The sequence below is a fragment of the Narcine bancroftii genome, chromosome 1 (assembly GCF_036971445.1).
Source record: "Narcine bancroftii isolate sNarBan1 chromosome 1, sNarBan1.hap1, whole genome shotgun sequence".
NCBI classification, from domain to species: Eukaryota; Metazoa; Chordata; class Chondrichthyes; order Torpediniformes; family Narcinidae; genus Narcine; species Narcine bancroftii.
In genome coordinates this window covers 231092076-231120018 of record NC_091469.1, presented here as the reverse complement: position 1 = coordinate 231120018, position 27943 = coordinate 231092076, and the positions used below count along the sequence as shown (strand labels likewise).

Below are 27943 nucleotides of genomic sequence, written 5' to 3'. Positions count from 1 at the left end.
GGTGCGAGTCACCTTCTTTTGGGAAATTAGGAATGAGAAATAATGTTGACCTTGCTGGCAATGCCTATATCTTGTAAGTCAATGCATTAAAAAAAATTACTTACCTTTGGATTTTAATCATATTGACTCAGTCTGCACTCTTCTTTGCCCACACTATAGCAACAATGCTGAACATATGAATTTTTAATATCCAGTGTTAATATATTGATTTGTATCTGTGGCCTTTTGCCTCTTTATTGGTATGGAGTGCCTTCTGCAATTTTCTTTAAAATATTTTTAAATATCCAAACTTGTGTTATTTATTTGTATATCAAACAAAATAGAAAACACCTAAAGGAGTTCAGATACTAAGGGTGCCCTGGAACCCACTTTACAATTCGAGGGCCTTTAAATACAGTGATTACAAGGAAGGAATCTAATCAAGTGGTTCAGATGACATCACAAACCACAAAACTGAAGCTCCAAAGGTTAATAGTTATCATACTGTTCTGGAATTTGATTACCTCCTTGACATCACTGTGTGGCGTCTTCTACTGTTCAGAAAATATACTGTTTCATTTCTGGTGCAGGTTTTATTTAGTTTATGAGACTGCAATGGTCTTCAATGTAGGCGCCAAATTGTTGATATGTTCCATGCTCTTGATCCATGATGACATTTACTATAGACAGTGAGCCATGATGAAATAATAACTGTAGATATATCAAGAAATAACCAGTAGACGGTTGCCAAAAAAATATATGCCTCATATTTATTGTCATTGGTTGAAATGATTCCTTGTAATAGAGTTATTGGAGATTGAAGCTAAATCTAACTTGGAGACTTTTGCTTAAATTGAGGCCTATACTCTACTATACCATATACTCCTATCAATAAATAAGTGTTAGCCACAAATACATTACATATTTTGCATTCTTTTCTTTTATTATGAAATAAGTACATAGGATTTACAAGTTTTCAAATTAAAAATACATGTTTTTTGTTGGGATAGAGGAAATAAAAGCAGAAAAGGCAGACGTTTAATTAAAATTGCCTTTTTTAAAAGTTTAATAGGCAGCTCATGACTTCCAGCTGGCTGACGATTTGCATCAGTCCATCCATGATTTGAAAGTTCATGACATGAGTTTGAAATGTTGCTCATTTTACCCTTGATCATTTATTCAATAAACGGTTATCCATTCTATGTCTTTTGGAACGATCTCAATGTGCATATATTTTTTGAAACATACCAGCTCAATGACCAGTGTTCAGACAACACTTAGATAAGTGATTAATTAATTTATTTTAGAAATTAGAGGCAGGTATTAGAGACCTTCCTGTTATTCTCAAATATTGTCACTAAATTATGTACAAATGGGACAGATTTAGAGACTGCAATCTTCAAAATGAGCTTCTATGCCTTGGAGACAAATGTGATGCAGAGCATCTGAGCTGCTGCCATTAGAAATAAGTGTACAAGTCTGGATGAATTTTTAAGAACTAATATATGTAAATATTACTATTTGAATTCCATGAGATTTTCTTCATTGTGTTCTATACATTTTTGATTGTGATATATGTTATGGAGTTTTAAGTTATAACATGCCATTGAAAGTCTTGTGAATGTAATGTGCCAAATGCCTTCAGCTACAAGACAAATAACCTCAAGTAACCTTGAAGCGCGTTTAGCGCAATACTGTTACAGTGCCAGCGACCTGGGTTGGAATGCGGGACTTAAGGGGTTTATATATTCTCCCTGGGTTTCCTCTGGGTGCTCTGGTTTCCTCCCACCTTCCAAACAAAAAACGTATGGGGTTTGTAGGTTAATTGGTGTATTTTGGGCAGCACTGGCTCGAGAGCCAGAAGGCTCTGTTATATCTCTAAAAGTTTTTTTAAAAGTTTAGAAGAAACTATAATTGTTAGGAAATGAAGATAAAATCAAAGTGCTGAATTATGTCCACCATTAACACTGGAATGTAGAAGAGAAATAATAAAGAGGAGGTCAAGATAAAAGTTATGGATGGGAGCTTGTCTCGGAATGCTCAACTCTGCTATATAGAGCACATGAAGATTGTGAGGATGAAATCTTGATCCAATGTCTATTCTTATCCACTAGCACAGGGACGGTCAACTTTTTAATTTAGACATACAACACTGTCCACACGATATAATAGAAGCCATGGTTCAACTCCTATTTCTACAGCATGAAAGCCACTTGTCTGCTTCGAAAAGGTTAAGCTAAATTTGAGAAATAAAAGAAAGCAGAAGGTGAAATTCTGAAAAATAAACAGAGAATGCTGGAAACTCTCAGCAGGTTGGGGAACACTGGTGGTGGGAGTGGCAAAGTTAACCCATCTGAAATATTACACTCTCTGCAGATGCTGCCTGATCTATTGCATATAGCCAACATTATTGGGATGAAAAGAAGAAGGACAGACTGCCCCTGAACTAGAGGGGGAACCAATATCCTGGCAGGTAGGTTGGGGAGGGTTTAAGCTAGTTTGGCAGGAGATTGGGAATCAGAATGTGAGAGAAGAAATGAGGGTAGAAGAACAAAAGCATGATACTATGAGTTGGTGAGGAAGGACAGGCAACAAAACATAAAGGGAGTCAGTTATTGGGTTTGAAATGTGTCTATTTCAACACTAGGAGTATTAGGAATAAAGGGGATGAACTTAGGGAGCAGGATCAGTACGTGGAACTACGATGTTGTGGCTGTTACTGAAACTTGGCTGGAGGAAGGGCAGGATTGGCTGATGCAAGTACCAGGGTTTAGGCATTTTAAAAGGAATAGGATGGGAGGTAGAAAACTGGTGAGTAGCATTACTGTTCAGGGATAATATCACGGCTATAGAAAGGGAGGACACTGCAGAGGGAGTGTCCACTGAGTCGGTGCGGATGGGCGTCAGAAATAGAAAAGGAGCTATCGCTGTGCTGGGAGTAGTCTGTAGGCCCCCAAATTGCCTTCGGGATACCGAAGAGCAGATAAGCAGACAGATTTTGGAATGGAGTGGGAAATACAGGGTTGTCGTTCTGGGTGACTCTAACTTACCAAATATTGACTGGCCCAACTGACTGCAAGAGGGATAGATGAGGCGGAATTTGGCAGGTGTGTTCAAGAAAGATTCCTGACACAGTGTGTGGATGGGTCAATGAGAGGAGAGGCCGGACTGTGTTCTGGGGAATGAACCTCACCAGATGGAGGACCTCTCAGTGGGGGAGCATTTTGTTGAGAGAGACCACAACTCCTTTAGCTTCAACATAGCTATGGAAAAAGATAAAAACAGTCAAAATGGGAAACTGCTAAACTGTAGAAGGGTGAATTTTGAAGGGAAGAGGCAGGAAATTGGTAACAGATGTTTAAGGGTGAAAGTACAGAACTAATGTGGAGGACGTTTATGCAGGGTTCAAGGAAAATATGGTTGGAAAGGGGAACCATAGTTGATGAATCAAGTGCAGCAACAAGTCAAGAGGAAGAAGGAAGCATTCATTAGATGTAGGAAGCAGGAAACAGGAAGGGCTCATGAGAGATATATGGTAGTCAGGAAGGACTTTAAGAAAGGCCTTGGGAGAGCTTGAAGGAGGCATGAGAAAGCCTTGGCTTATAGAATTAATGAGAATCCCAAGGCATTCTATTCATATGTGAAGAAAAAGATGGCGTGAATGAAGGTGGGGGCCGCAAGAGGATAAAGGAGGCAACATGTGTCTGGAGGTAGAGGAGGTCCTAAATGAGAAAAGGACATTGATCACGGTAAGGTAGAAATTGAATTGTAAGCTGGACAATGTGGAGATTAAGGAAGTGTAAGTGTTGCATCTTGTGAGAAACATCAAGATTGATAAGTCCCCAAGGCCAGATGTGATATACCCCAGGCTGCTGTGGGAAGTGAGAGGAGAGAGCTGGGGTAGTAGCCATGATCTTTGAATCCCTTTTGGCTGCAGAGGAGGTGCTGGAGGATTGGAAAATGGCAAAAAAAAGGTAACCTCAAGTAACATGAGAAAAGGTAACGGAGAATCCTGGGAATTATAGACTGGTGAGTCTTACATTTAGTGGTTTGTAAACTAATGGAGAGGATTCTTAATGAGCATTTGGAAAAGTACAGTCTACTCAAGGATAGTCAGCATGGCTTTGTGAAGGGAAGGTTGTGCCTCATGAGTCGAATTGAGTTTTTTGAGGAGGCAACAAAAGAAATTGATGAGGGGTACGGTGGTAGATGTGGTCCACATAGATTTAGCATGGGATCAGTGGAATCTTGGCTGTGTAGATAAAAAGTGGCTTGTAGAATGAAAGCAGAAAGTAGTATTGGAAGGAAAGTATTCTTCTTGGAGGTTGGTGACTAGAGGAGTGCTGCAAGGATCTGTTCTGGGAGACCTTCTCTTTGTGATTTTTATAAATGACCTGGATGAAGAGGCGGAAGGATGGGTCAGTAAGTTTGTGGATGACATGAAGGTTGGAGGAGTTGTGGATGGAGCTAAAGGTTGTCAAAAGTTACAAGAGAATATAGACAGGATGCAGAGTTGGGCAGAAAAATGGCAAATGGAATTCAATCCAGATAAATGTGAAGTGATGCATTTTGGAAGGACAAACCAGAAGGCTGCGTACAGGGTTAATGGTTGGTTACTTAAGAGTGTGGATAAACAGAGGGACCTTGGGGTTCAAATCCATACATCCCTCAAGGTCGCTGCACAGTTAAGAACGCCTAAGGGATGCTGAGCTTCATCAATAGGGGGATTAAGTTCCATAGTAAGGTCATGTTGCAACTCTACAAATCTCTGGTAAAACCACACTTGGAATATTATGTTCAGTTCTGGTCACATCATTACAGGAAGGATGTGGCAGCAATTGAGAGGGTTCAGAGATTTACCAGGACATTGCCTGAGGGATGGTCAGCAGAACAGGGCTGCTGTTATTGTTAACTTGTTTATTTTTTTGCCTTCTCTGTCAGATTTATTTTTTCTTCTTGCTCTGCTTGAATTTTCCCCACTGTTTTGTCCAAATTTGGGAGGGCAGTTGCCTCCCCCCGCCCCCTGGATCATGTGCCTATGTCTATAGTTACAGTCAACTAGAAAAATGTAGGAGTACAGGCATTTCCTGTTGGAAATAAAGATGCTCATCTTCTTGAAATAAAAGATGTAGGGGAACGGGTAAACATGTGAAAACACATGGAGAGGATCAAGCAGTGTGGGAAAATTTCCTTGTGCCTTGACGACTGCATTGAGAAAGTATTGCATTATTCTGTCCAAGCATGGAAGTCAACTGTAGCTTGTTATAAATCTACCAGGTCAGCAAAATGATTGTTTCTGATCTAACCCGTTACGGTTTAAACCCAAAATGGTGTATGTGGACTTTCAGAACCACTGTTACCTTTACAGCCGAAGACTGCACATGCTCTTCTTTGGTTTCAGTTTCTTTTGCCTATTTGTATTTAAGCTTCCTCGCATACTGTAGCTCTGAACTGTTAGGTACAACACATTTCTAGCTTTGAGGCCCAAAATACTCTCCATCTGTTGCTTTGAGCTGGTCACGATATTCAATTCCCAAAACAGACACACTATTCCAAATTCTGTCATAGGAAGAGATTACCAGACGGACAGAAAAAAAAAATCAAGGATATAACCAACACTTCCTTGAAGAAATGGAACACCACTACTGACCTCCGGAAGCCTCTAGTCCATGATTGCTCAAAGTGGAGAACACCATTCAGGATGGCATTGAGAACCATACATCGGGAACTGGCAGAAGGAGCACACTATCTCACAACCTACCCACCTTCTGCCCCATCTGTGCCAGAGTTTGCTGTTCCATATTGTCTTTATTTGCCAACTCAGAATCTTCAAGACCTTAGTGAAAAGAAGTCATCGTTGATCCTGAAGGAAGATTCAAAGAAGTCAACATATAATCCAGGGAGACCAGATTTCAGATTTATTGTCAGAATACACACCTATCACATACAACCCTAAGACTCCTTTTTCCTGCGGCGCAGCAGGAGTACCACTAATTGGTAGCATAAACATGTAAACAAATAAAAGAACTCTAAACAAATGTAAACAAATGTGCAATACAGAGAGAACAAAATAAAATCAATAAAGTGCACAAGTAAAAGTGCTTAAATAAATTTCTGATTAAACTCAATCAGAAACTTGTTGAGGAGCCTGATAGTGGAGGGGGAGCTGCTGTTCCTGAACCTGGTGGAGTGAGTCTTATGACACCTGTACCACTTTCCTGATGGCAGCAGCGAGAACAGAGCAGGTGCTGGATAGTCTGGATCGTTGATGTTTGCTGCTGCCCTCCAATAGCAACATTCCCTGTAGATGTACTCAATAGTGGGAGGGTTTTGTCTGTGGAGTCCTGGGCTGTGTCCACTACCTATTGGAGGGTTTATGCTCCTATATCAGATCATGATGCAGCCAGTCAGTACACATTCTACCACACCGCTGTAGAAATTTGCCAGTTTCTGATGTCATACCAAACCTCTACAAACTCCTGAGGAAGTAGAAGTGGTGACGTGCTTTCTTCATAATGCCATTGGTGTGTTGGGTCCAGGAAAGATCCCCTGAGACGGTGACTCCCAAGAACCTAAATTTGCTCATCTTCTCCACCTCTGATTCCCCAATGATCACTGGATTGTATACCTCTGGTTTTCCCTTCCTGAAGTCAACAATCATCTCCTTAGTTTTGGTGACATTGAGTGCAAGGTTGTTGTTGGTGCACCATTCAGCCAAGTTTTCAATTTCCATCCTGTACGCTGGCTCATCCCCTTCCTTAATACAACCCACTACCGTGGTATCGTTGGCAAATTTGTAGATGGTGTTATTGTTGTACCGAGCCATACAGTTGTACGTGTAAAGTGAGTAGAGCAGGGGGCTAAGAACACAGCCCAATGGAGCTCCATTACTGATGGAGATTGTGGAGGAGAAGTTCTAACTAACCTTCACTGATTGTGGTCTGGAAGTGAGGAAGTCCATGATCTAATTACACAGTGGGGTGTTAACTCCCAGGTCTTGGAGTTTGCTGATCACTTTTGAGGGGATGATGGTGTTAAATCAGGGTTGGTGCCAGAACAAGTATTAGCGGGAGGCTTTAGGGTAACTATGGGGGGCACAACATGACCTTCAAAAACTCACTCAGCGGGGTGCAAGGTGTGGAGATGGTCTTGCCCTGCACATGCCTGTGAGCTCCCTTCCGGCATTGGCATCCGGTCTCTGACCATGTGCCCTGGTCTCCTTCATTCCTAGCACTGTCTGAGGTGTAAACTTCACAGAGCAGTTCCAAGGGTTTCTATGACCCTCGTTCGTGTTGTTTGTAGACTGCGATAAAACAGTCCTAGAAGCAATACTTTTTCTTTCTCTGCACTGCAATTCAAGTTCAGTTCATTATCATCTGTCTGTACATAGACAACCAGAGGTAACAGCATTTCTCCAGAGCTCAGTGTGTGCGCATGTGCACACATACATACAAAAATTATATAAAGTAGAAATACAGAGCTACCAGCTGCTTACCATGAACCTCCTCTGTGCGTCTCCCTGACAGGTATGGAGGCAGCGCAGTGGAACAGCTTCCATCAGTGAGGAAGACAGGTGCCGGTTCGACTGGCCCTCGGCACTGCAGGGTGGATGCAAAGCCTTCGACCCTCCTCGCCCTTTTGTCCTCACCCATGGCCCCCGGGGATTTCTCCTGCTTTGTATCATCAACCTTGCCATGATGCATTGTGAGCGACAGGCATGCATGTTTCCCTGGCGCTGGCAGAGCGGTTCCAGCTGTGTGGGGGATTATGGGTAACAAAGATGGCCATTAATCCTGTTGTGATGCTAGACGCTAGTGACTCTAGGCTGTGGGTCACAATACCTCAATGGTGAGGGGGGGTGGGGTATGCAATGGCCACAAGCGGGTGGGAGATCATTGCTTGTGAATGTCCCCCTTCTTGGCACCAACCCTGTGTTAAATGCCAAACTGTAGTCAATAAAGAGCATCCTGATGAATGCATCTTTGCTGTGCAAGTGTTCCAGGGCTTTGGGTCCAGCCAGTGAGATGGCATCTGTTGTGGACCCGTTTCCATGATAGGTGAACCATGTCACTGCTCAGACAGGAGTTGATACATTTCATCGCCATCACTGTTGAGGTAAGTCCGACTGTTCCATAACTGTTCCAGTTTGAAACAGGTGGGCACCACGCCCTGCTGGAGTGAGATATTGAAGATATCCATGAATGCCTCGGTAAATTGGTCAGCACAGATCGTTAACCCTGGGTTCCTTTACCATCGTCTCTTAATTTCCACTGTTCTTTGTTGCCTTCTTGCGGTGACTGCTGCAAGAATTCCAGCCACATACCTACAATTTCTCGACCACGTGAAGTCACAGAATCAGGCTACTTAACATAACTGGTCTCCAGCAATGATCCATCTGCCCCCCTTACCTCCATCGATTCAAATTCCTGTTCACTTCACTGAAAATAAACGTAGCAGGACATATAAAAAGCATCTCCTATGTATACTTTGTCCAGCAGTTCAAATCAAAGCCAGTGCAACGTTGGTAACATATCTTTGCCTTCTCTGGACTTACTCCTGCACTTTTGAGTATTTATTATCCACGTCTCCCCGTTTTATTTGCAGATCAAAGACTCGGCTGAAACTGGCTCTTGATACCTTCGTTCCATCGACCACTGCAAAAGAAGGCTGACCAATACCGGGTCCTTGGGATCGTGAACGTGTTCCAGCGGGGATTCAAGCAAATGCAGAGGACGACTGTCTCTCAGAATTGCAGGCGACCCCCCCCCCCCCCCCCCCCAAACGCACACTGTGGAATTTGAAGCTTTGGGGCTTTATATCGTTGACACATCCACCAGACTTTCTTTGGCGAGTTGGACGCTCCGCCCGGGGACGTCGAGTTGTGCTGCAGCGAGCGCTGAGGCCGCCAGGGGGAGCGTTGGAGCCGTCGAACCAGCGGCGCCGACTTGTCAATTCAATCACGGCGGCCGGCTGAGGAAGGGGGTGGGGGGGAAGCAGGCAAATTCGTCCTCCCGTCCCGGCAAGCGGACAGAGCCGGCACAGCGTTGCACTCGATGGACGGGCTGCGTTTGCCGGTGACAAGTGGAGGATGTCCCGCCGGGTGACTTTATTTTGAAAGGATTGACAACTAATGATGTGGGACGTGAACTAACCCTCCAGTCAAAGCGAGCCTCCAATGAGCCCCAGCGCCCGGGGGGAGGGAGTTGGGGGGGGGGGGGGGGAGAGGTCGCCCTCTTCACCGAGCTTGTGAAGGAACAGGTGAGTTTGTTGGCGTGAAGTCAGAGCGCAATCCCGACGCGGGCAAATGGAGAAGGTCAGGGGGGCCGCGGGGAGTTTGGGCGACGGCTTGGAGAAGGTGAGAGCACGGCGACGCTGGATGCTTGCTGAGGAGAGACGAGGTGACAGCCGGCTGGACTTGGGCGGCATCTGGACGAGTGCGCGCATTGGCGGAGAGGCTGAGGGGGTGGGGTCAGGGCCAGCCTATCGGCGATCGCGAGGGGCGGTTAAAGAAGGTGGGGGGAGGTCGGAAGCCGGGCCGACCCGCCCCACTCCTCGGCTGCAATCTCCGCCCCCTCCCTCCCGCGGAGCGGCCCCGCCTCCAAAGCGAGACACAGCCGCCAAGACTGTCAATGAAAGCGGCGGCACCCTCATCCCGCAGTCTCTGCCCCCCCACCACCCCCGACTCGGATTTCACTCCGGATCCCGGCACACCCCACCAAATCTACCTCCCCCCCAGCCGTACGGGAGGGGCGGCTGCGTTTGCTTTGCACTGGTGGGGGGGGGGGGCAAAGCCGCATCGGCCACTTGCCTCCAGCTCTGCAAACCACGTTTTCAGTCGGGGACGGGGAGGAGGGGGAGTTGGTTTGGGGAGGGGTGGGCGAGGCCAAGAAAAAAAGGATGCTGTGACGGATTGCCTGGATGCTGTCGCCTCGGGAATCTCCAGCCGCTCTCGCTGTACTCCCAGTAACTGAATACATATCATTTAAAACATCGATCTCTCTCACACATCTCCCAGCAGCACCAACCACGCACGCCGTTCCTCCTGGCTCTCTGCACCGACTTTATTTTTTTGGCTGATCGCTGCCCCAGTTGCATACAGATTGCGGACTTAACCTCGTTTTGCAGAACTTTGCGCCAATCTCATTCCCTGCTGCCCGGGAATTCGTAATTGTTTGATTTGCTTTCACAGACCACTGCCTCTCATCGTGTTCCGATGAATTAAAATCTCCGCCAGGTCCCTGGCTTTGACGTGGTCTGCACAGACACTGCTCTTTCCTTCCCATTGCTGGACTTGGCTGATTTATCTGAAGACGCTGAATGAGAGGGGGGGGGGGTGTCTGAAGCTTTAACTTTGGAAGAAGAGTAGAGAGAGACTTTAAAGGGCGGGTTCTCCTCATCTTCTCCGCAGCCATGATCAACTCGGAGGTACTTGTCGTCTTCCTGCTGCTCTGGATGTGCGTTTGGTCGCAGGAGCCCGGCAAAGTGGTCGCCGATCGGTACGCCGTCTACTGGAACAGCACCAACCCGAGGTAAGGCGCGCCGGAGCGGGCCGCGGGGGGCGGAGTGAGCGCGGCCCGGCTGCACCGCGGCGACGGGAAGCTGCGCCGCCGCGGGCTCTTTTCATCCTCAAGTCACACACGCTGCTGGGGGATTGGGAGGGAGACAAACTACTGGCTCCACAGGTTCGGGTCACCTTTCCGGCCAACTCTGGGGGTGACGCTGCTTGATTGGAACCGGGGGGGGCTCGGGTGCAGCGGCGGTTGTGATCGGGAAGAGCCGTTTTCAGGTGGTGCTTCTCGCTGCGGTGACAGGCACACGCGGACCGGGCGAAGTGCGTTGAACGGCAACGAGGCGCCGGCTCCGGTTCAAAGGCGCGCGTCCGGGGAGGGGGTTTGACTGCAGCCGCGGCGCTGTCTACTCCGCCCGTGTTGTATGTGCTGGGGGGTGGGGGAACTGCGAGCAGTCAAGTCGCCTCCTCCTCCTTCTTCCCCGGGACGGACTTGACGCTGCGGCCGGGACCCTGTGGTCAAGCGGTGCGAATCCCCCCCCCCCACCACACACTCCTCCTCGTGTGAAAGGGTCTGACATGGATGGGTCGACCTGCTCGGCTTTTTAAAGGGTTTATTTTTAGAAAAAAAAGATGCTAGACTGGAGGGAAATTGGAAGGAAATCAAAGGAGAGTTGCTCAGCTGGCGCCTCCTGGTTCTTGTGAGCGGGTTGGGAGAGGCGTTAAAGTTGGAGTGAAACTTAGGAGACAGTTTCCAGCCGGCAGTGCGAGGCTGGGCCCGGCTCCCAGCATCCGATCCACAGGGTCGCCGTCCCGTCCGTGCCACAGCGACCACATCCACAGATGGTCTGGGGGGTGGTGGTGGGTGTTTTTAATAGCATCAACGCGTCCTTTCGCCTGGATACGGTGGGAGATTTAGCGGGTGCTCCACGGATGCCGGTCTGCTTTGAACCCTTTCTCCGATGAAAGCGCATTGGGTTCAGGTTCCAATTGGAAGATGCTGGAGACCCCACCCGTCCACTCCTCTTTCCCAATTCTTACAAGTTTACGTCTCAAAAGTAAACAAAAAAAAATAGCAGGTTATTCTGTTAATTTTTTTTTAAAAAAATGAAGAATCCGTGAATTAAACCAAGCAAAAAGTTCAGGAGGGACGGAGTGAGAGGTTCCCGTTTCAGGGGGAGGGGAGGACGGTTCCAGCTGCTACTGCGGTGACTGCCGCAAATACAAATCTTTCGAACCCCTGCCCTCGTTTGCCCTTGGTTTATTTCTGCCCCCCCCCCCCCCCCCAATACTTGGGCAAAATCCTGACCCCAGGACTTTAATGGGCTAAATGGTTCCAAATCCAATCATCAAACTGAACTCGAGTTGGCAAGGGGAAGATATTTTGCCCCATAAATGACTGAAATCTATTAAGAACCCACTAAATAGAACGATTGAAAACAAATAAACAATGCCCCTTTATCATTTTTAATCTTGGTGTAACGATTTTTTTTCTCAAATTCGTTATTATTTTCTCCAAGTATAGCGCTTGTTTTATTGTTTCGTTTAAAGTAGCGTTCTGTAGCTCAAACACCCAATTAGTGGTTGGTGCTGCTCGATGTGCTTCACTTGGGCTGATTCTGTCATTTTGTTTTATAAGTATTCCTGCTTCGTGTGGTTTTATGTGTGTGTGTAATCCTCTTTTTACCGTACTGCTCACAAATTATATATAAATCTATTTCATCAACTTTGCACTCTCTGCCACTCCCTTATTGTCTTCTATTTAATTCATCCTTTTTACCTCCCCCCATAAATCAACGAGTTGCATTTTTCTTTTGGAGAGATTTCTTGTATCTGTCGCTCTTTGTGAACGACTACATTGATTTGTAAGCATTTTTGGATTTTTCGTCACGATTTGTATACTTTCATTACTTTATATTTTTCTAATACTGTATCGTTCTTTAAGGTTCTGTTGTTGTCCCACTTGGAATGTCCTGTGCAATATTCCCTCTTTCCTATTTTGCTAATGCAGAGATACAAACCTCGAACGCATGTCCTAGTTTGAGCTGAGATGAACAAATGGATTTGGGTCACAGGGCATGTTTTTTTTGCATTTACTAGACTGCGAGGCAAGAACGTGTTTCCAGCTTACAAATTGGATTTTAAACTATTGGGAGAATTTCCTCATCTGGGCTGATATGATTGAAGGCACTGATTTCTCCTTAGTGGGTCTAAATGTGTTGTATTGGGAATAATTTAAAAAAAACCACTCGATTCACCCATTGTTCGTTGTACTTACTAGATCTCTGATATTCTTGTAGGGTTTAACAATGTTTTACCAAAGAAAACTACAGTGTAATACCTTTCACGAATTGGCCTTTTACCTCATGGCACTTCAAGTATCCATAAAAAAAAGTAACCATTTGGAACTCTGTTTAAAACTGTTTATATTAAATATTATATTGTGCTGTGCGGAGAGATCAAAAGACGTAAAACCCATTGCTGTGTGATGCAGCTTTTAGTCTTTATGATTTTGAGCAGTATTGGAGCAATTGAATAGTGGTTGAAACACTTTCCAGGGTGGGCTCAGATGTGCTGGTTAATTGATTTGTTCATCCTTCCCTTTTCCAGAAAACTGGGAAAGTATAAGCAATAATGTGAAAACTTTGTATTGATGCAAAGAACTGTTCCTAATCTCATTGTAATATTGTTTTTAAAATAGGTTAAGAAATGGCAATGGAATTGTTTATCAGTAATATTTAACATCGAATATTAAGTGGAATATTTTAGTGTATCCTGACACTTTACTGGACATGTCCTGAAATGACACTAAATCTTCCTTTTTTCTGCTTGCAATTGAGTGAATGTTAATGATTTTTCAAGAAAATGAAGCGAGTTGTTTTCCTTTGTTTCTCTGTTATATTGATAAAATCCACAAATGAGTAAATTTTAAAAAAAATCTGAAGAGAAGTACAAGGGAAAGTTATATTTATTGACTGAACATAAACAAGATAAATTTAATAACTGCTTTGAGGATTAAAAATTCCAAAGCTTCTTGCAATTAAGGCATTCTTTGAATGCCTTGTTCCTTTAGCACTCACGACAAACAAATCATTGTGTTGTTACTGTCCTTGTCTTTTCAATTTCACTATTTCTGAGCAAGGATCTTTTAGAAATATTAATTGAGACATGGATACACTGATGAGCAATAGAAATAAGAGAATGCATCTTGCTGGCTGGAGATGGTCCATGTCAGCAGGGTTAATGGTGATTATTAAGGTGGGGTGGGAGACTGCATTTTATTTGTGAGAGAAAGTTTGAGTCACTGTTTCAACACTTCCAGGAGATTGTGATTGTGGTTTTTTTGGGGGGGGGGTGGGGAGGAGGGAGACCTGCTGCTGCTCATAAATGTGTTCTGTTTCTGGTTGTAAAATTCAGCAGAAAAGGGTTTTTGCAGTTCATTATTTGGTGCTTAGTTAAAGTTTATGGCTTTGTCTCTATCCAGTGACTGTTACAGGAGGAAACCCAGCTCCTTCAATGTGGTTCTTTTGTGTGAAGCTGAGAGAAACCAGGTCTAATCAATGTTTTAGAGGCTACTGACACCAGAGAGAAGGGAACTGATGAGCAACTTATTGGAGGTTAATTACCCCTCTCCCTCAAAAGAGATAAATTCTTTCCATTCTGATCTGCAAATATATTAACGAAGGGGTTGCATTCCAATCCACCCAGATGCTGCATCCTGGTTGGTGAGGTGTAGCTAAAGAGGAGTCTTTTCTGCCACCCTGTTGCTGTGGATCTGGTAATCTAACAATACCATGCTGTGCAGAGTAAAGGAATGAATGTGATTAGTCTTTAAGGAGTTCACTCAGGGCTTACTGTGTAAGAGATGAGAGAAAATTAGGAAAGGGGAAATGATGGAATCGAGGAATCTATTCATTGGCACGGATGAGCGCAGATTTATTGTTGTTAAACACAAAATGGATCTTGAGGTAGAAATTCTTGCCTCAGAAACTTGGCAAATGTGTGAGTCTTGTGTTGTCTCTTATCTCAAGTAATGTAAGCAAATAGACCTGTACGAATTTGAAAACTCCTACATATTCTATTAGCATATCGTGCATATTTATTGGGTACTTCAGTTTAAAGCTCTGTTGAATATAATTTTAACTAAGGTGAAGCAATTATGCAATTTGTGCAATGGCGTTTGCTCATTTGCACGATATTCATATGATGCTTGAGGCATCTGAATAACACAGTTAGCAGAGCTACTGCCTCACAGTTCCAATAACCTGGTTTCAGTCCTGACCTTTGCTGCTATCTTTGTGGTTTACACGATCATGTGGGTTTTCCATAGGTATGTCTGTTTTCTCCTGGTTCTCAAAGATATGTTGGTTGGTAGGTTAGTTGGCTGCTGTAAATTGCACCTGGTTTGTAGGTGCATGGTAGAATTGGGGTGGGTGGGGGAATGTGGGGAGAATAAGATGGGTTTGCATAGACAAGAGGTTGGTGCACACTTGATGGACTGAAAGGCTTGTCCCTGTGCTCGATGACTGCCTAAGTTTTCCAAGCCACGAGAAGCCAACCAGACGTAGCTTATCTTTGTATGGAATATGAAATTAGATGAGCAATGAACAAGGCATAGATGTGACAAGGCACCATTTTGTGCTTCCCTGTAAGGGGGGGAAGAAAAGTTATTTTGCAAGTGGCAAAGCCCTGATAATATGAGGAATAAAGACTTTGATAAAATAATTTAAATTTTTAAAAATTGATCAGCTATATGCAACAATTTGCTGTAATTGTATCAAATGAGCTTTTCTGCTATGCTTTCCTCTCCCCGCTCACTCCCAGCGTGTTTTTTTTTCTCTCCTGTCTTCCCACCCATATCCATCTGACTGTTGGCCTGTGCTCCTCCTTATTATCCCCTTGCCCCTTCTTATCTCCTACCCCCATCTTTTTATTTAGGCACTTGCCTACTTTTTATTCATACCTTGAGGAAAGGCTCGGGCCCAAGACATTGGACATATATCTTTGCTTCCTGTGAATGCTGCATGATCGACCGAGTTTCTCCAGCGCTTCTGTGTAAATTTCTGCAATACTGATATCTTGAATGAATTTCTTAATCGGTGAAATACAGTCAGAAGTAAGAACATGGAAGCATCTTGCTGAGTTCCAAAGAGGAGATGTAAAACAATCAAAAGGAACACTTTCACCTATATGGATTCTTTAAAAAAAATGCATTAGATTTTTTTCATGTTTGTCTCATTCCAGGATTAAATATTTATGAGCAACTGCCTTCACCTGAGTGTTTGATGCAAAAGCATCTTTTCAATAATTTCCATGCATTTTTCTTTCTATCATTAGTTGTGCTAATATTGATTAGAATTTTTAGTAACAAAGCAGTTACAGTTAGTGCAAATGCTTTTTAAATAATTGCAGTTATTTAGGCCAGTTGTAAATTGGTTGACTTAAGGAAAGTAAATTAATACACTAATGCAGCCGTTCCTTGTACATTCCAGTACATGTGCAGCAGGTTCTAATAGTCCCATGTCACTTTGCTATCAGATACTGTACAAACACATCCAATTGCTTGATAATGCAAATAAATATTGCAAACTAATTATGTGTCAGGGAAGTTGACAGAAGGATGGTTCTTTACTGAGATTGTGGATGGTTCTTTCCTTTCAAGAACTGCTTCCTTCTGTGCTAAGTTTTGTCATGACCCCCATCTTTTCTTTTAAACCCTCTTGACTCTTCTGTTTTGCAAACTGTCGTCTTTCCTCCAAATTCCCCTTCCTCTACAAAAAGAAATGCATGTTGATCATTGATCCCAAATATCTGCAATTACCCTTTCAAATTAATGGTAAATAGCATTTACAGTCTTATCTTTTCACAGCACTGACGTGGACCTGATCAAATGAGGAAGCAATGTTTTCTTTGTCAGTGTTGGTGGAGTTTTATTCCTCTTTACCCCTGCAATCTCTTCCAGCAATATTGCCCTCTCTTTGATCTCTTGTTCTTGTGACGTGGGTTTCTTGCATTCTGGCTGTCTTTTCACATCATTGTTGATCATTCTTTGGATTCCAAGCTCGACAAGTCATTCTTAAATTTTCTTTGCCTTTCAACTTGCTTAAAACCTACTACAGAAAGTCCCCAGGTTGCGAATGGCTGACTTACGAACAACCCATACTTATGACTAGATTGCACGTGGTTTCAGTGGTTCGTCGGCTCGAGGAAGGAGAATGCCGGCTGTCTGCCATTTTAAGACGGATCATGGCTATTTACCCTTGTAACTATGCTTCCAAAGCCTAAATCTACTGCAGGAAAGGGTCTGTACAAACCTCCCTTGATGCAAATTTCAAGAAATTTGACCAACTGACGCTAAATAAGAACCATATGTACCTGTTCCGACTTACCTAGAAATTCAAGTTAAAGACAGACCAAGGAATGAATCTCATTTGTAACCTGGGGACTGTACTTGCCACCTTCCTAATTTCATTTTATCCCTGCTGTTTCAGAAATTGTATGCAAGATGCTTTCATTGACTGTGATTTGGTGAAAAACTAGAATGGCTTTCTTGTCCAGTCCCCATTTTAAAAAAAAAATCCACTTTGGCAGTCCACCTTTCCCTGACACCCATGATGGTCTGTCAGCACTCCTTTTAGTTTATGTAGCAGTTTGTCAAAAGAGAATTTTCCATAATATTTAAGGCAGAAAAAACAAAGATCTGCTGTGAGCAATGACTGTCAGGGGAACAATGAAAACTAATTACACACCGGGCTGTCACTTTTGTTAAACTTGTCATTTGGGGAAAAAACATGACAAAGTACATGTTTATAATGACGACATCTGCACTAAAGGAAGTTTCATGCCTTTTGGGGAAAAAGTTCTCTACCCCTCAGTGTTTTCCCTCTGCAAAGATTCCTTGCGGTCTCTAGGTTTGAGATTAGTTTCTCCCCTATTTATTGTTTATGGTGTTCTGTTCAAAACTCCTGTGATGGTTCTTTGGAGTTCTGATTAACACAGGAACTACCCTGCTCACAAGTGTGCATTGGAACTAATACCTACCAACTTTGCATATTGATAAAGTAGTGATCCCAGAAATAAACTTCCTGATCTTAATTAAAACCTCGGGCAATGTCTGGGAATTTGCTGACCCTTCAAATTTGTTTATTTTGCACTTGAGTTCAGGCAATTGCATTACTCTTGATTTAGTTTGGCACCCATATATATTACTCCCAAGAAGCAAGCTATTTCAAAGTACTGGACAGCAGAACTGAAAGCAATGATCAGTCTGAAAGGTGAATTTTACTTGATTAATTCACCAAAGTCTTAAAACAGTCATTTTTAGGCCTCTTTCCTAAATCCTGAGTATCTTTAATTTAAGGAAGCTGCAGAATCTTTACCTAATGAACAATGCATTTCCTCTTTCTGTGCAAACAGGTGCTTCTTCGTGGACAGCCCAGAGAAGTATAATAACACTGCTGTGTGTTGTGAAGGAGACTGGTGATGGCAAAGGCTCAGCAGTTTAGTTCCACATCTCCACTGGTCTAGCCCCAGAGGAGTCTGGAGTGTTTCTTTCTGATCACACAAGGATAGGACAAAGAAATGAATGGGTTGGAGTCACCAGTGAGGGGCAGGGCTGTGGTGGGTTACAAATGAATGTTTTGTTCATTTAAGTTGCAGTGGAACAAATATTTTTAAATACATTCATGTAACAATACCAGAAAAATTAAGATTTTTAGTCTGTAATTTTTTTGTTAAATATATGTGATCTGTGTGAAAGAAAATTGGTTTTAGTTATTGCATTTTGGAATCAGTGCCCGAGAGTAGTTGCACAGAATGACCTTTGGGCACACGTGCTCAGATCTGATTGAGGTAACTATGTACAAGTGGCTACTTTCAAAATGGAGATCCTTGTGTAGTTTCAGAGTACAGGGCAAAGCAGAGTCAGTTCCTCTTTGCACAAGCTGCAATGAACTCTTGATGGGTTGTGAACACTTTTGCTGATGCTTTGTATTTGTGAGTCTAATACCCTTCAAAACCAATAAATGATTACTGATTAAGGGCAAGAGAATGGCTTGGTTAGGACTGAAAATACCCTTCAAAACCAATAAATGATTACTGATTAAGGGCAAGAGAATGGCTTGGTGAGGACTGAAGGGAGATTGTTGCTCTTCATGTCGACACTCCCATGTGTTACTAATGTCTGGCGTGTTAATCAGAATGCATAAAACATCTTGTAGTTTTACATTTTTCAGTAACTGAGATTGCTCCTGTGTTAAAACTAATGTACCTTGCAACGGGAATAAAATCGTGACTGGAGTAAAATAACAAACAAAGCTTAACAATAAAAATCTAAGAAACCAATCTTGTTTTTATTTATTATTTTACACTCGTAACTGGTTGACGATATGTTTATAGTACGAGTCGTGCATTTTCCAATAAGAATACAGCTTTCAAAATGGAGATGTTGTATTGCAAAATTGACCAATTGCATTTATTGGTGGCTGCTTAATAGTTTACGGTAGTCAAAGATGTGACTTGCTGAAATGCAGGGAGTCATGGATAATTTCAGACAACCAGATATTGTTGTTATTTTCAATCTAGTTAAAGTTTATTATAGAAAATGAAAATTTATATTGGCCAAATGTTTTTTAATTATAATTGTCAGACCATGAAGACAGGGAAAAAAAATACATTCCATAGTGATTCTCGAAAGCTGTAATGTGGTTTTTTTTTTAAAATATTGATTATTCTGCATGATGTGTTTCAGTTTAGAAAGAAACTTGGTAGTATGTACAACTGGAGAGGCCATAAATTTATCCAAACAGGATATCAGAAAAGGTATTGTCACTACCTTATCAGATCAAGATTGGATTGTAAAGGTTTAATAGTAGGCTATGGTCAACAGAACCATTCCATTAGATACTAATATATTGTGTCATTTTTGGAGAAATGACAGAAGGAAAGAAAATTCAAAGTTGGGGAAGGAGTACATGAAGAGTGGATCCAATTTACAAGTCCTTGCATGTAATGAAGGCTCAGAATTCTCGTACATTTCATGCCTGTACATATTCATCAAAGCCTCCAGAAAACAGATTGAGAGCATTGCAAGTAAAACAAAATGCCCATTCAGTTGTGTAAAAGTGAGATAGATTTGTCATCGAGATTAGTTTAACTACACAAATAAACTTGAGCCATCTTCTATTGACAGTCACTATATTGGCAACAGTATCTAACTGGCAGTAATGCATCTGTAACAGCACTTCACATGAACTTTACAGATGAATGAGACTATTTGGCTCAGCTTCGATCAGTGATTCTCAACCTATGCATTAGATGCTCTGTGATTAGTAAGCAATTGCTTAAGGTGGAATATGGGTGGAAAGAAAAAGTTTGAAAACCACTGTTTTAATTGTACCTAATGGACTCGTTATGTGCACAGTTTCATTACTCCAAAGGAAATGGGCCAATGACAATTTTTCTCAAGGAAAAATATTTCAGTAACACTTGGGTCTAGAGCAGTGGTTCTCAACCTTCCCTTCCCACTCACATCCCATCTTAAGCAATCCTTTACTAATCACAGAGCACCGATGGCATAGGGATTACTTAAAGTGGTAGGTGAGTGGAAAGAAAAAGGTTGAGAACCACTGGTTTAGATCTTAAAAGTTGTGTTATTTACAAGTACTTGAAACTGATGACAATTCAAATGGGGGGCATGGAAATGGGCTCTCTATGATTATGAATTTGACAATAATGTAAATGGGCTTAAATTTTTCCCTGATGTCCATCAATTCACAACGTTAAAAATATATATAAATAAATCAATTTTGCTGCCTAAATTCTCCTGTCATTGTGATCATTGCTTGCCCAGAAATCAGGGCCCTGGTGATAATGAGGTGGGAAGTTAGTAAGAAGACAGAGGAGAGTAGGCAAATTAAAGAAAACGAAAGGAGCCTACTTGAATTGGGTTCCTCAGTCTGGCTGCCCCCAACTTTGTTGGGAGGATCCCTGCCAAGGCACCATTGTTCCCAGAGTGCCCAATGTACCTTTAACCAATGTGACCTAATTTGCTGGGCAATGCTCCAATGTGAATAACTTGATGTGATTGTTGTGGAATGTGTGTCATTGGGGAAAAGGTGAATTTCCATGGGAAATAATTAAGAATGAAATTATTTGTGGTGCAAATGGTTGCCATTGTGTCCAGGTCTTGATTTCAAGACACAAAGTTCTGCAGAAAACGAGCCAACATATCTATTTGTCTTTCCTTTTTTTTAATCCATGGGCACATTTTGATTTTTTTAATATATTAGGAAGATTTGTATAAATAATATATTAATGCATTAACAGTTTCACTTTCTAAGTAGTCCATGGATTTTGATTAGTGAATGAATATAAAACCCATTAGATGGATTTGACTTTTGATATTAGACTTGCCTCCCTTTTGCCAATGCAATTTAATACATTAATTTGTTAAAACCAGTCATTAAAGTCCAGCAGATTTGTCGGAGAAAGCGGAGAAAATTAGTTTGTGATACAGGAGTCATGTGCACAATCAGTTCCTGGCAAGTCAGCAAATGGAATTAGTGATATTTCTACACTTTTTATCCTTGCTCTTTTGATTGTTTGAATAGATTTTATATTCTAGGGAGCACCGTGACAGTATTTCAGCCTGATAATATTTGGGGCAAAGTACAATCTGGTCGATGAACTCAGTGGATCAAGCAGGATCAGTGGGAGAAAGCGAATGGTCGACGTTTCGGCTCGCATCTTTGATGAAGGGTTCTGACCTGAAACATTGACTGCTTTTCTCCCACTGATGCTGCTCGACCTGCGGAGCTCTCCCAGCAGATTGTTTTTTTCAGTATCTCTGTTTTCCAGCGTCTGCAGTCTGTGTGTCTTTTGTCGTCTGGGGCAGTATTTTCTTTAACGTTTTGTTTTTGTTCTGCTGATATTTCTGGTAGCCCAAGCACTGGCTTAGCTCCCTGCTGCTTTTCCACTTGGAGGGAGCTATAAAACGGTTCCATCAAACTCTAGCAAATATTGACTGTGTCTCAGAGCTTTGACCACTCTGAAAGCAGGAATCAGCAAATTAAAAGCTGCTATTGTTCTGCCTTGGGGCTCTGCTCCATAATTGACACCAGACCCATGTGTGTGTTAAAAGCTCAGAATTGGTATAAGAAGGATGCAGGGCAACAAGGCGATGAGGTTGGGAATTAAAAAAGGCAACACATTGGAACTTGTAAGGACTTAATTTGAAGGAAAGTAAAACCTACAAAGGCATGAACATGTGTTGAATTAAAGAACCTTTCACATAGTGAAACACACCCGCCCTCGTGGAGAGACTGTATTTATAAATGGAGGGAGCTAATTGACTCACTTAACATTTGCCCTTTTTTTGTTATTGGCCAGGATTAAAGCACGTAGTATTATCAGCCTGGATAGAAAGATTTGGCTAAATTTAAATGATCTTAGATTGATTTTCATTGGCATAAATAGAGCATTTGAAAGACATTTATGGAGTTACATGGAGAGGAAAGGTTTAGGGCAGTGGTTTTCAAACTTTTTCTTTCCACTCACATACCACTTTAGATATTCCTTATGCCACAGGGGCTCTCTGGAGTAAGGGATTGCTTAAGGTGGTATGTGAGTGGTGGGGGGGAGTTTGAAAACCACTGATTTAGGGGGATTGTGGGCTAGCAAGGGCAAATGGGACTAGGTTAGGTCGACAGCTTGGTCAGAGTGGACACGTTGGGGAGAGGGGCCTTGTACTATGCCTGTAAAACTCTGGGTCTGTGACTTAATTAAGATGGATAGTGTTCTAAAGATTATGTATCTTTTTCTCATTTTGTTCAGAAATGTGAATTATATTGTGTGCACATTAGCACCTAAATCAGGTTGGAAATTATTATGACTAACCTTTGAAGTGGCCTGCTTGGCAGGTTTAAATGTAAATAAAGTATTCATTCTTGATTCTCGGGTAAGCAGCCAATTCTGCTGTTGACGCTTTGGAGAAGTACTGAGCCCTGCTAGATATCAGTTCAATAATCCCCTTCCAATATTTTGGAAATCGTTGCAGTACATTAATGTTTGGCGGGCTTGCAAGTACACGTTGTTTCAGTTAAATGTGTTCTGTTGAAGCTGAATGTGATCTCATTAGAATTTGTAGTTGAGAGATATTTGAAGCCATACTGCTTTTGAAAAGATGCAACAAAATACAAGCGCTTTGTTCGATTGGAGCTGGTTAGTCACATTTACAAAGCAGATATATTGGATAATTTAAGGCAGTGGTTTTCAAACTGCCGTCCTGAAACTTGCATTCCACCTTAAGTAATCCCTATGCCATCAGTGCTCTGTGATTAGTAAGGGATTGCTTAAGGTGATATGTGAGTGGGAAGGGAAAGTTGAGAACCACTGCTCTAGACCCAATTGTTACTGAAATATTTTGCTTGAGAAAAATTGTCATTGGTTCATTTCCCTTGGAGTTATGAAACCGTGCACATAATGAATCAATTGGGTATGATTAAAACAGTGATTTTCAAAGCAACCCCTTACACTAATCACAGAGCATGTGTGGCATAGGGATTGCTTAAGGTAGAATATGAGTTTAGAGGACAGTTTGAAAACCACTGATTCAAGGGAATGGGAATAAACATGTGGCAAGTTATTTAACAGGGTTTTTAGTCCTCTTTCAGCTTTGAATAAGCTTGCTGATATGCATTTATTTAATAGCTACAACATTTATTTCCTGCAAATTGTTAGTTCAATTTAGGTGCACCAAAATATTGTCAACTTCATTCTGAAGTTGGTGTCATGTGAAGATAAACTATATAGAATTGCACATTGTTGAGCCGTGATGACGATTACCAAGTGCTAAACATTTGGCATCTCAATTTAAAAAAAAACAGAAGGTTGAGAAAGAAAAGGCTACATAGATGAGTGTTTTGCCTGTCTTTTAAAATCGGATTTTCTGTTTGGAGTTTGTGCACAGGTAGGTTAAAGCAGCATCAGGTCAGCCAGCAGTAATGCCATCATGTGAAGCTAATAACAGTAACAATTAAATATTGAACATCATGAAAGCATGGAGACAGAATGCTGGGATTTGTTGTGGGATGATAAACACATCCTCTTCATCTTCTCATTTATTTGGTTTAGTACCAATGTGTGTTATGGGACTGTAACTGTAGAATTCCTCCTTGTTGAGGTATTAACCAGAGTTATTCAAAATGTTATTGATATGTTGCTGTCCGATACTTAATTTGTGCTGGTATGTTAACTAACATTTATATTGTTTGCTGGGCAGTAATTACTTTGTGTATAAATATTTGTTTAAGCATCATTAAACTTGCCTCGCTTAACTAGCTCTCTGTCATTTTTCTGACTTGTGATTTACTTCCTATACAAACAAATGAAGTTTTTTTTTGCAATACCGTACTTTAGGCATAATTAAAACCATCATTTACTTTTCATTGTGAATACTACAATATTCAGAGGTCATGTGAAATTAATTTTTTTATTCCATCAAAGCGACAAGAATGTTGGACTGCGTGCATTTTTTTTCTTGCCTACATCGTCAGGATTCAAAATTAATTATAGTTCCTTGTTCTTGTTTTGGATGTTGAAACCGTTGTGCTTTAAAAAAAAATTAAAAATCCTCTCTTCCATCGTGTCCTTTAAAACTTAAACTTGCCGATGCATAATCTCAGTACTCAGCTTTCTGATTCATCCCTACTCCTGGCTGCTTTACATTATGGGCCTCAGTATTTTCTGTTTTAAAATTTAGACAAACAACACAGTAATAGACCATTTCAGCCCACGAGTCTGTGCCACCCAATTAAACTACACCTCTGGTGCTTTCCGAACAGTGGGAGGAAACCAGAACCCCCCCCCCCGGGGAAAACCCACACAGACACTGGGAGAACGTACAAACTCCTTATGGACAGGGTCAGATTAGAACCAGGGTCGCTGGCACTGTAGTAAGTGGGCTGCCCCGTTTTCTCTATTTTAAATGCAAAAGGAGATTGCTGTTTTGCTAATCGAAAGGAATACTTTTAACAATGCAGATTAAGACTATTTATTTACTTCTATGTTATGACCACTGTTCACTAAATACTGAATCCATGGTGCCAGTTGTTCTTCATTTCATGTATTTGCAAATATTTAATTGCCAGTTGTACAGGCCAAGTGTGAACAGGTTCAGTTTGATCCTCTGTGACATGTTGCAACATGAGCTAACATTGTATGAAGTTAAAATATTTGGAATATATGGATCACATCTAATTCTGATTGATCTGAGATTTTATTTCATAAGAACCAATGTCTCGCTCGTGCTACAGCTGCAGACTTTCATTTGATGTGAATTACAACTGAACCACAATGAGCGGATGAGTGTGATGGTTGCAGCAGAGGGATTTGCGCCATTCTTGGTTTGAAATATAAGTTTTAGCTTCTGAGTTGGGAAATTCTCAAGCAGGCATCAATAGCTGTCACACATTTGGATTTTATATATATATATATATATATATATACACAGAGATAGCTTAATATTTCCTGAAAGTATTTCAGCACAGTTGGTTATTCAGCTGTGAAAGCGATTGCAGTCTAAATTCCCCAGCGTGTTAACTGGGTAGCTGCACAGCATGGTAGAATCGCAAGCTTGGTTTCCAGTTTGTAGCTGATCGTGGGGCAGAATCGTTGGAATCACTTGAGGTAGAGCCTATTTGGTGGGATTAACCAAATAGTAACCAGGAACCTGCCTTAACAACATAGCACTTGCATCAACAGATGAAGTGTTTTGAAAGGCTGGTGATGAGGCAGATCTGCTCCTGTTTGAGCAGTGACACGGATTCATTCCAGTTTGCCTATGGTAGAAACCGGTCAAAGGCAGATGTCATTTTCACTGGCTTTACACAAAGTCCTGGAGCACCTGGACAACAAAGATGCCAACATCAGGATGCTCTTTATTGACTACAGTTAACACCATCATTCCCTCAAAACTGATCATCAAACTCCAAGACCTGGGAGTTAACACCCCACTGTGTAATTGAATCATGGATTTCCTCACCTCCAGACCACAATTAGTGAAGATTGGTAAGAACATCTCCTCCACAATCTCCATCAGTACCAGAGCATCACAGGGCTGTGTTCTTAGCCCCCTGCTCTACTCATGTTACATCTACAACTGTGTGGCTTGGTACGACAATAACGCCATCTACAAATTTGCCGATGATACGGTAGTGGGTTGAAGAAAGGAAGGGGATAAGTCAGCATACAGGATTGAGATTGAAAATTTGGCTGAATGGTGCACCTACAACAACCTTTCACTCAGTCACCAAAACTAAGGAGCTGATTGTTGACTTCAGGAAAGGAAAGCCAGAGGGATACAATCCAGTGATTATTGGGGATCAGAGGTGGAGAGGGTGAGCAAATTTAAGTTCTTGGGAGTCACTATCTCGGAGGATCTTTCCTGGACCCAGCACACCAATGGCATCGTGAAGAAAGCACATCAGCACCTCTACTTTCTCAGGAGTTTGTGGAGGTTTGGTATGACACCAGAAACCTTGGCAAATTTCTACAGAAAGTGTGCTGACTGGCTGCATCGTGGTCTGGTATGGGAAAACCAAAGGCCATGAGCATAAAGCCCTCCAAAAGGGAGTGGACACAACCCAGGACATCACAGGCAAAACCCTCCCCTCTATTGAATACACCTACAGGAACGCTGCTATCAGGGGGGCAGCAGCAATCATCAAAGACCCACACCACCCAGCACACACTCTGTTCTTGCTGCTGCCATCAGGAAAGAGGTAGATATGCCACAAGACTCGCACCACCTGGTTCAGGAACAGCTGCTTCCCCTCCACCGTCAGACTCCTCAACCACAAACTCAATCAGAGACTCATTTAAGGACACTTACTTGTGCACTTTATTTTCTTTTGTTCCCTCTGTATTGCACAGTTTGTTATCTGTTTTCAGTTCTTCTATTTGTTTATGCTGAGTACAGTTTATTTTTTGCATTACTAATTAATTCTGTTGAATCCGAAGGAAAAGAGAATCTCAGGGTTGTGTGTGATGTCATGTATGTACTCTGCCAATAAATCTGAATCAGTTTTCCATCCATCTCCATAGTGGTGGTGCTGACAGGTACTTGGCTTACAGAAGTAAAATCTTAGAAAAGTGTTTTATATTCGGTTTGGTTCATCCTACAATACAGCAGGAATCATTAGGGGATACAAGAGATGGGTGCAGGAGAGGGGACTTCTATGCGATTTGCCATGCAATGTTTGAGGATTGAGATGTGATTGTTAAAGAGACAGTGCATTTCAATTAAAATGGGTTATCTTTGATGGCCACATAACCCAAGCTTTAAATCGAAGCCCATAGCACAACCTTGATTTGGTTTGTGCATGTAAATGGCTTTCAAAGAGCAATGGTGCCAAAAGTGCTCCATTTCGTCAGTTCACTTCAGTTTGAAAAATAAAAGATGTATTTGGTGGAGCAATGGAATAAAACCCATGCTCCTACTTCATCTTCAGTGTCCTATGACAGTGAGAAAGATAATAAAAAAAATCTAAACCTCCCCATTGTGAAAATTAGATAGTACCAAGATTACTTTAAAATTATATATCGCACACCCTAAATTATTCACTCCAGCTTTTAATCTGTAAACCTGCATTTTGAGAAATGTTAAACATTAGTTGTATTGTTTGCATACATTGAAAATATAGAATTAAAATTTTTGTGGAGAAATGCTTTTTAATAAGTTTCATACTCAGCTGCACGAATGCAGATTCTTTTGTATTGATGAAATGTTGTCTTTTTTTTGCACTTAGATTTGCAGGTTCATTCACAAAATGGAGAGACATTGCAGAATTCTGTGACCCTGTATGTGACTGCAGTCTTATTGCAGGTTTTCCATGGCCTTAGTTTTATCTCGCGATATAAATCATTTGAGATATTGTGTTTAGGCTCCATTTTCCCATCTCTCCCTTGTCTTGAGCCGATTGTTTTTTAAAAAAATGCGACTGCTGCATCTCCAGTGATACACAGCGGTGTATCTAGCGCACATTTAATCCTAGAATTATTTTCGTCGAATCTTTCCAAATTAAAAAAAAAATAAAATGTCACATGGAAAAAAAATGATCATCAGAGCTTCATTTTAAGTAGGCATGGAAGGAAGTTATGGTTGTATTCGCTATAATTACTGTTCAAAGCAGAAATATGATGGAAGAAGAATTTTACTGGCTGTTGGTGCATACAAAATGCTCTCTGAAATATCATGCACATTGAACACTGACTTAAGTATTTCCACATTTCATAAGTAACAGAATCGGATTGGAGAAGTAAAGTTCCACAAACATGCAGGATGTGTACAAAGGAGGGTGAATTTCTATTGCAATGAATCACACTACCTCTTATTTTTTTTCTCTTTTACCATGTATGACAAATTAAATTGATTGCACAAAGAACTCGATTTGACTAACT

General features: G+C 41.9%; 1 protein-coding gene and 1 long non-coding RNA gene across 2 annotated transcripts in view; one reads left to right on the top strand and one right to left on the bottom strand.

Moving 5' to 3' along the window:
• Positions 1-901: 901 nt before the first annotated feature.
• On the bottom strand, positions 902-8699 carry LOC138740115 (uncharacterized). Its single transcript, XR_011342685.1, has 2 exons — positions 7475-8699; positions 902-5842 (listed from the first exon to the last, which is right to left on the bottom strand). It is a non-coding gene; the product is annotated as an uncharacterized lncRNA (long non-coding RNA).
• Positions 8700-9853: 1154 nt separating this feature from the next.
• The window catches only part of LOC138740101 (ephrin-A5-like), a 218761-nt gene continuing 200671 nt past the window's right edge, over positions 9854-27943 (top strand). Inside the window, exon 1 of the mRNA XM_069892518.1 lies at positions 9854-10508. Within this exon, the coding sequence (XP_069748619.1) occupies positions 10390-10508 (119 nt within the window). The 5' untranslated portion in view covers positions 9854-10389. The remainder of the gene's footprint in view (positions 10509-27943) is intronic.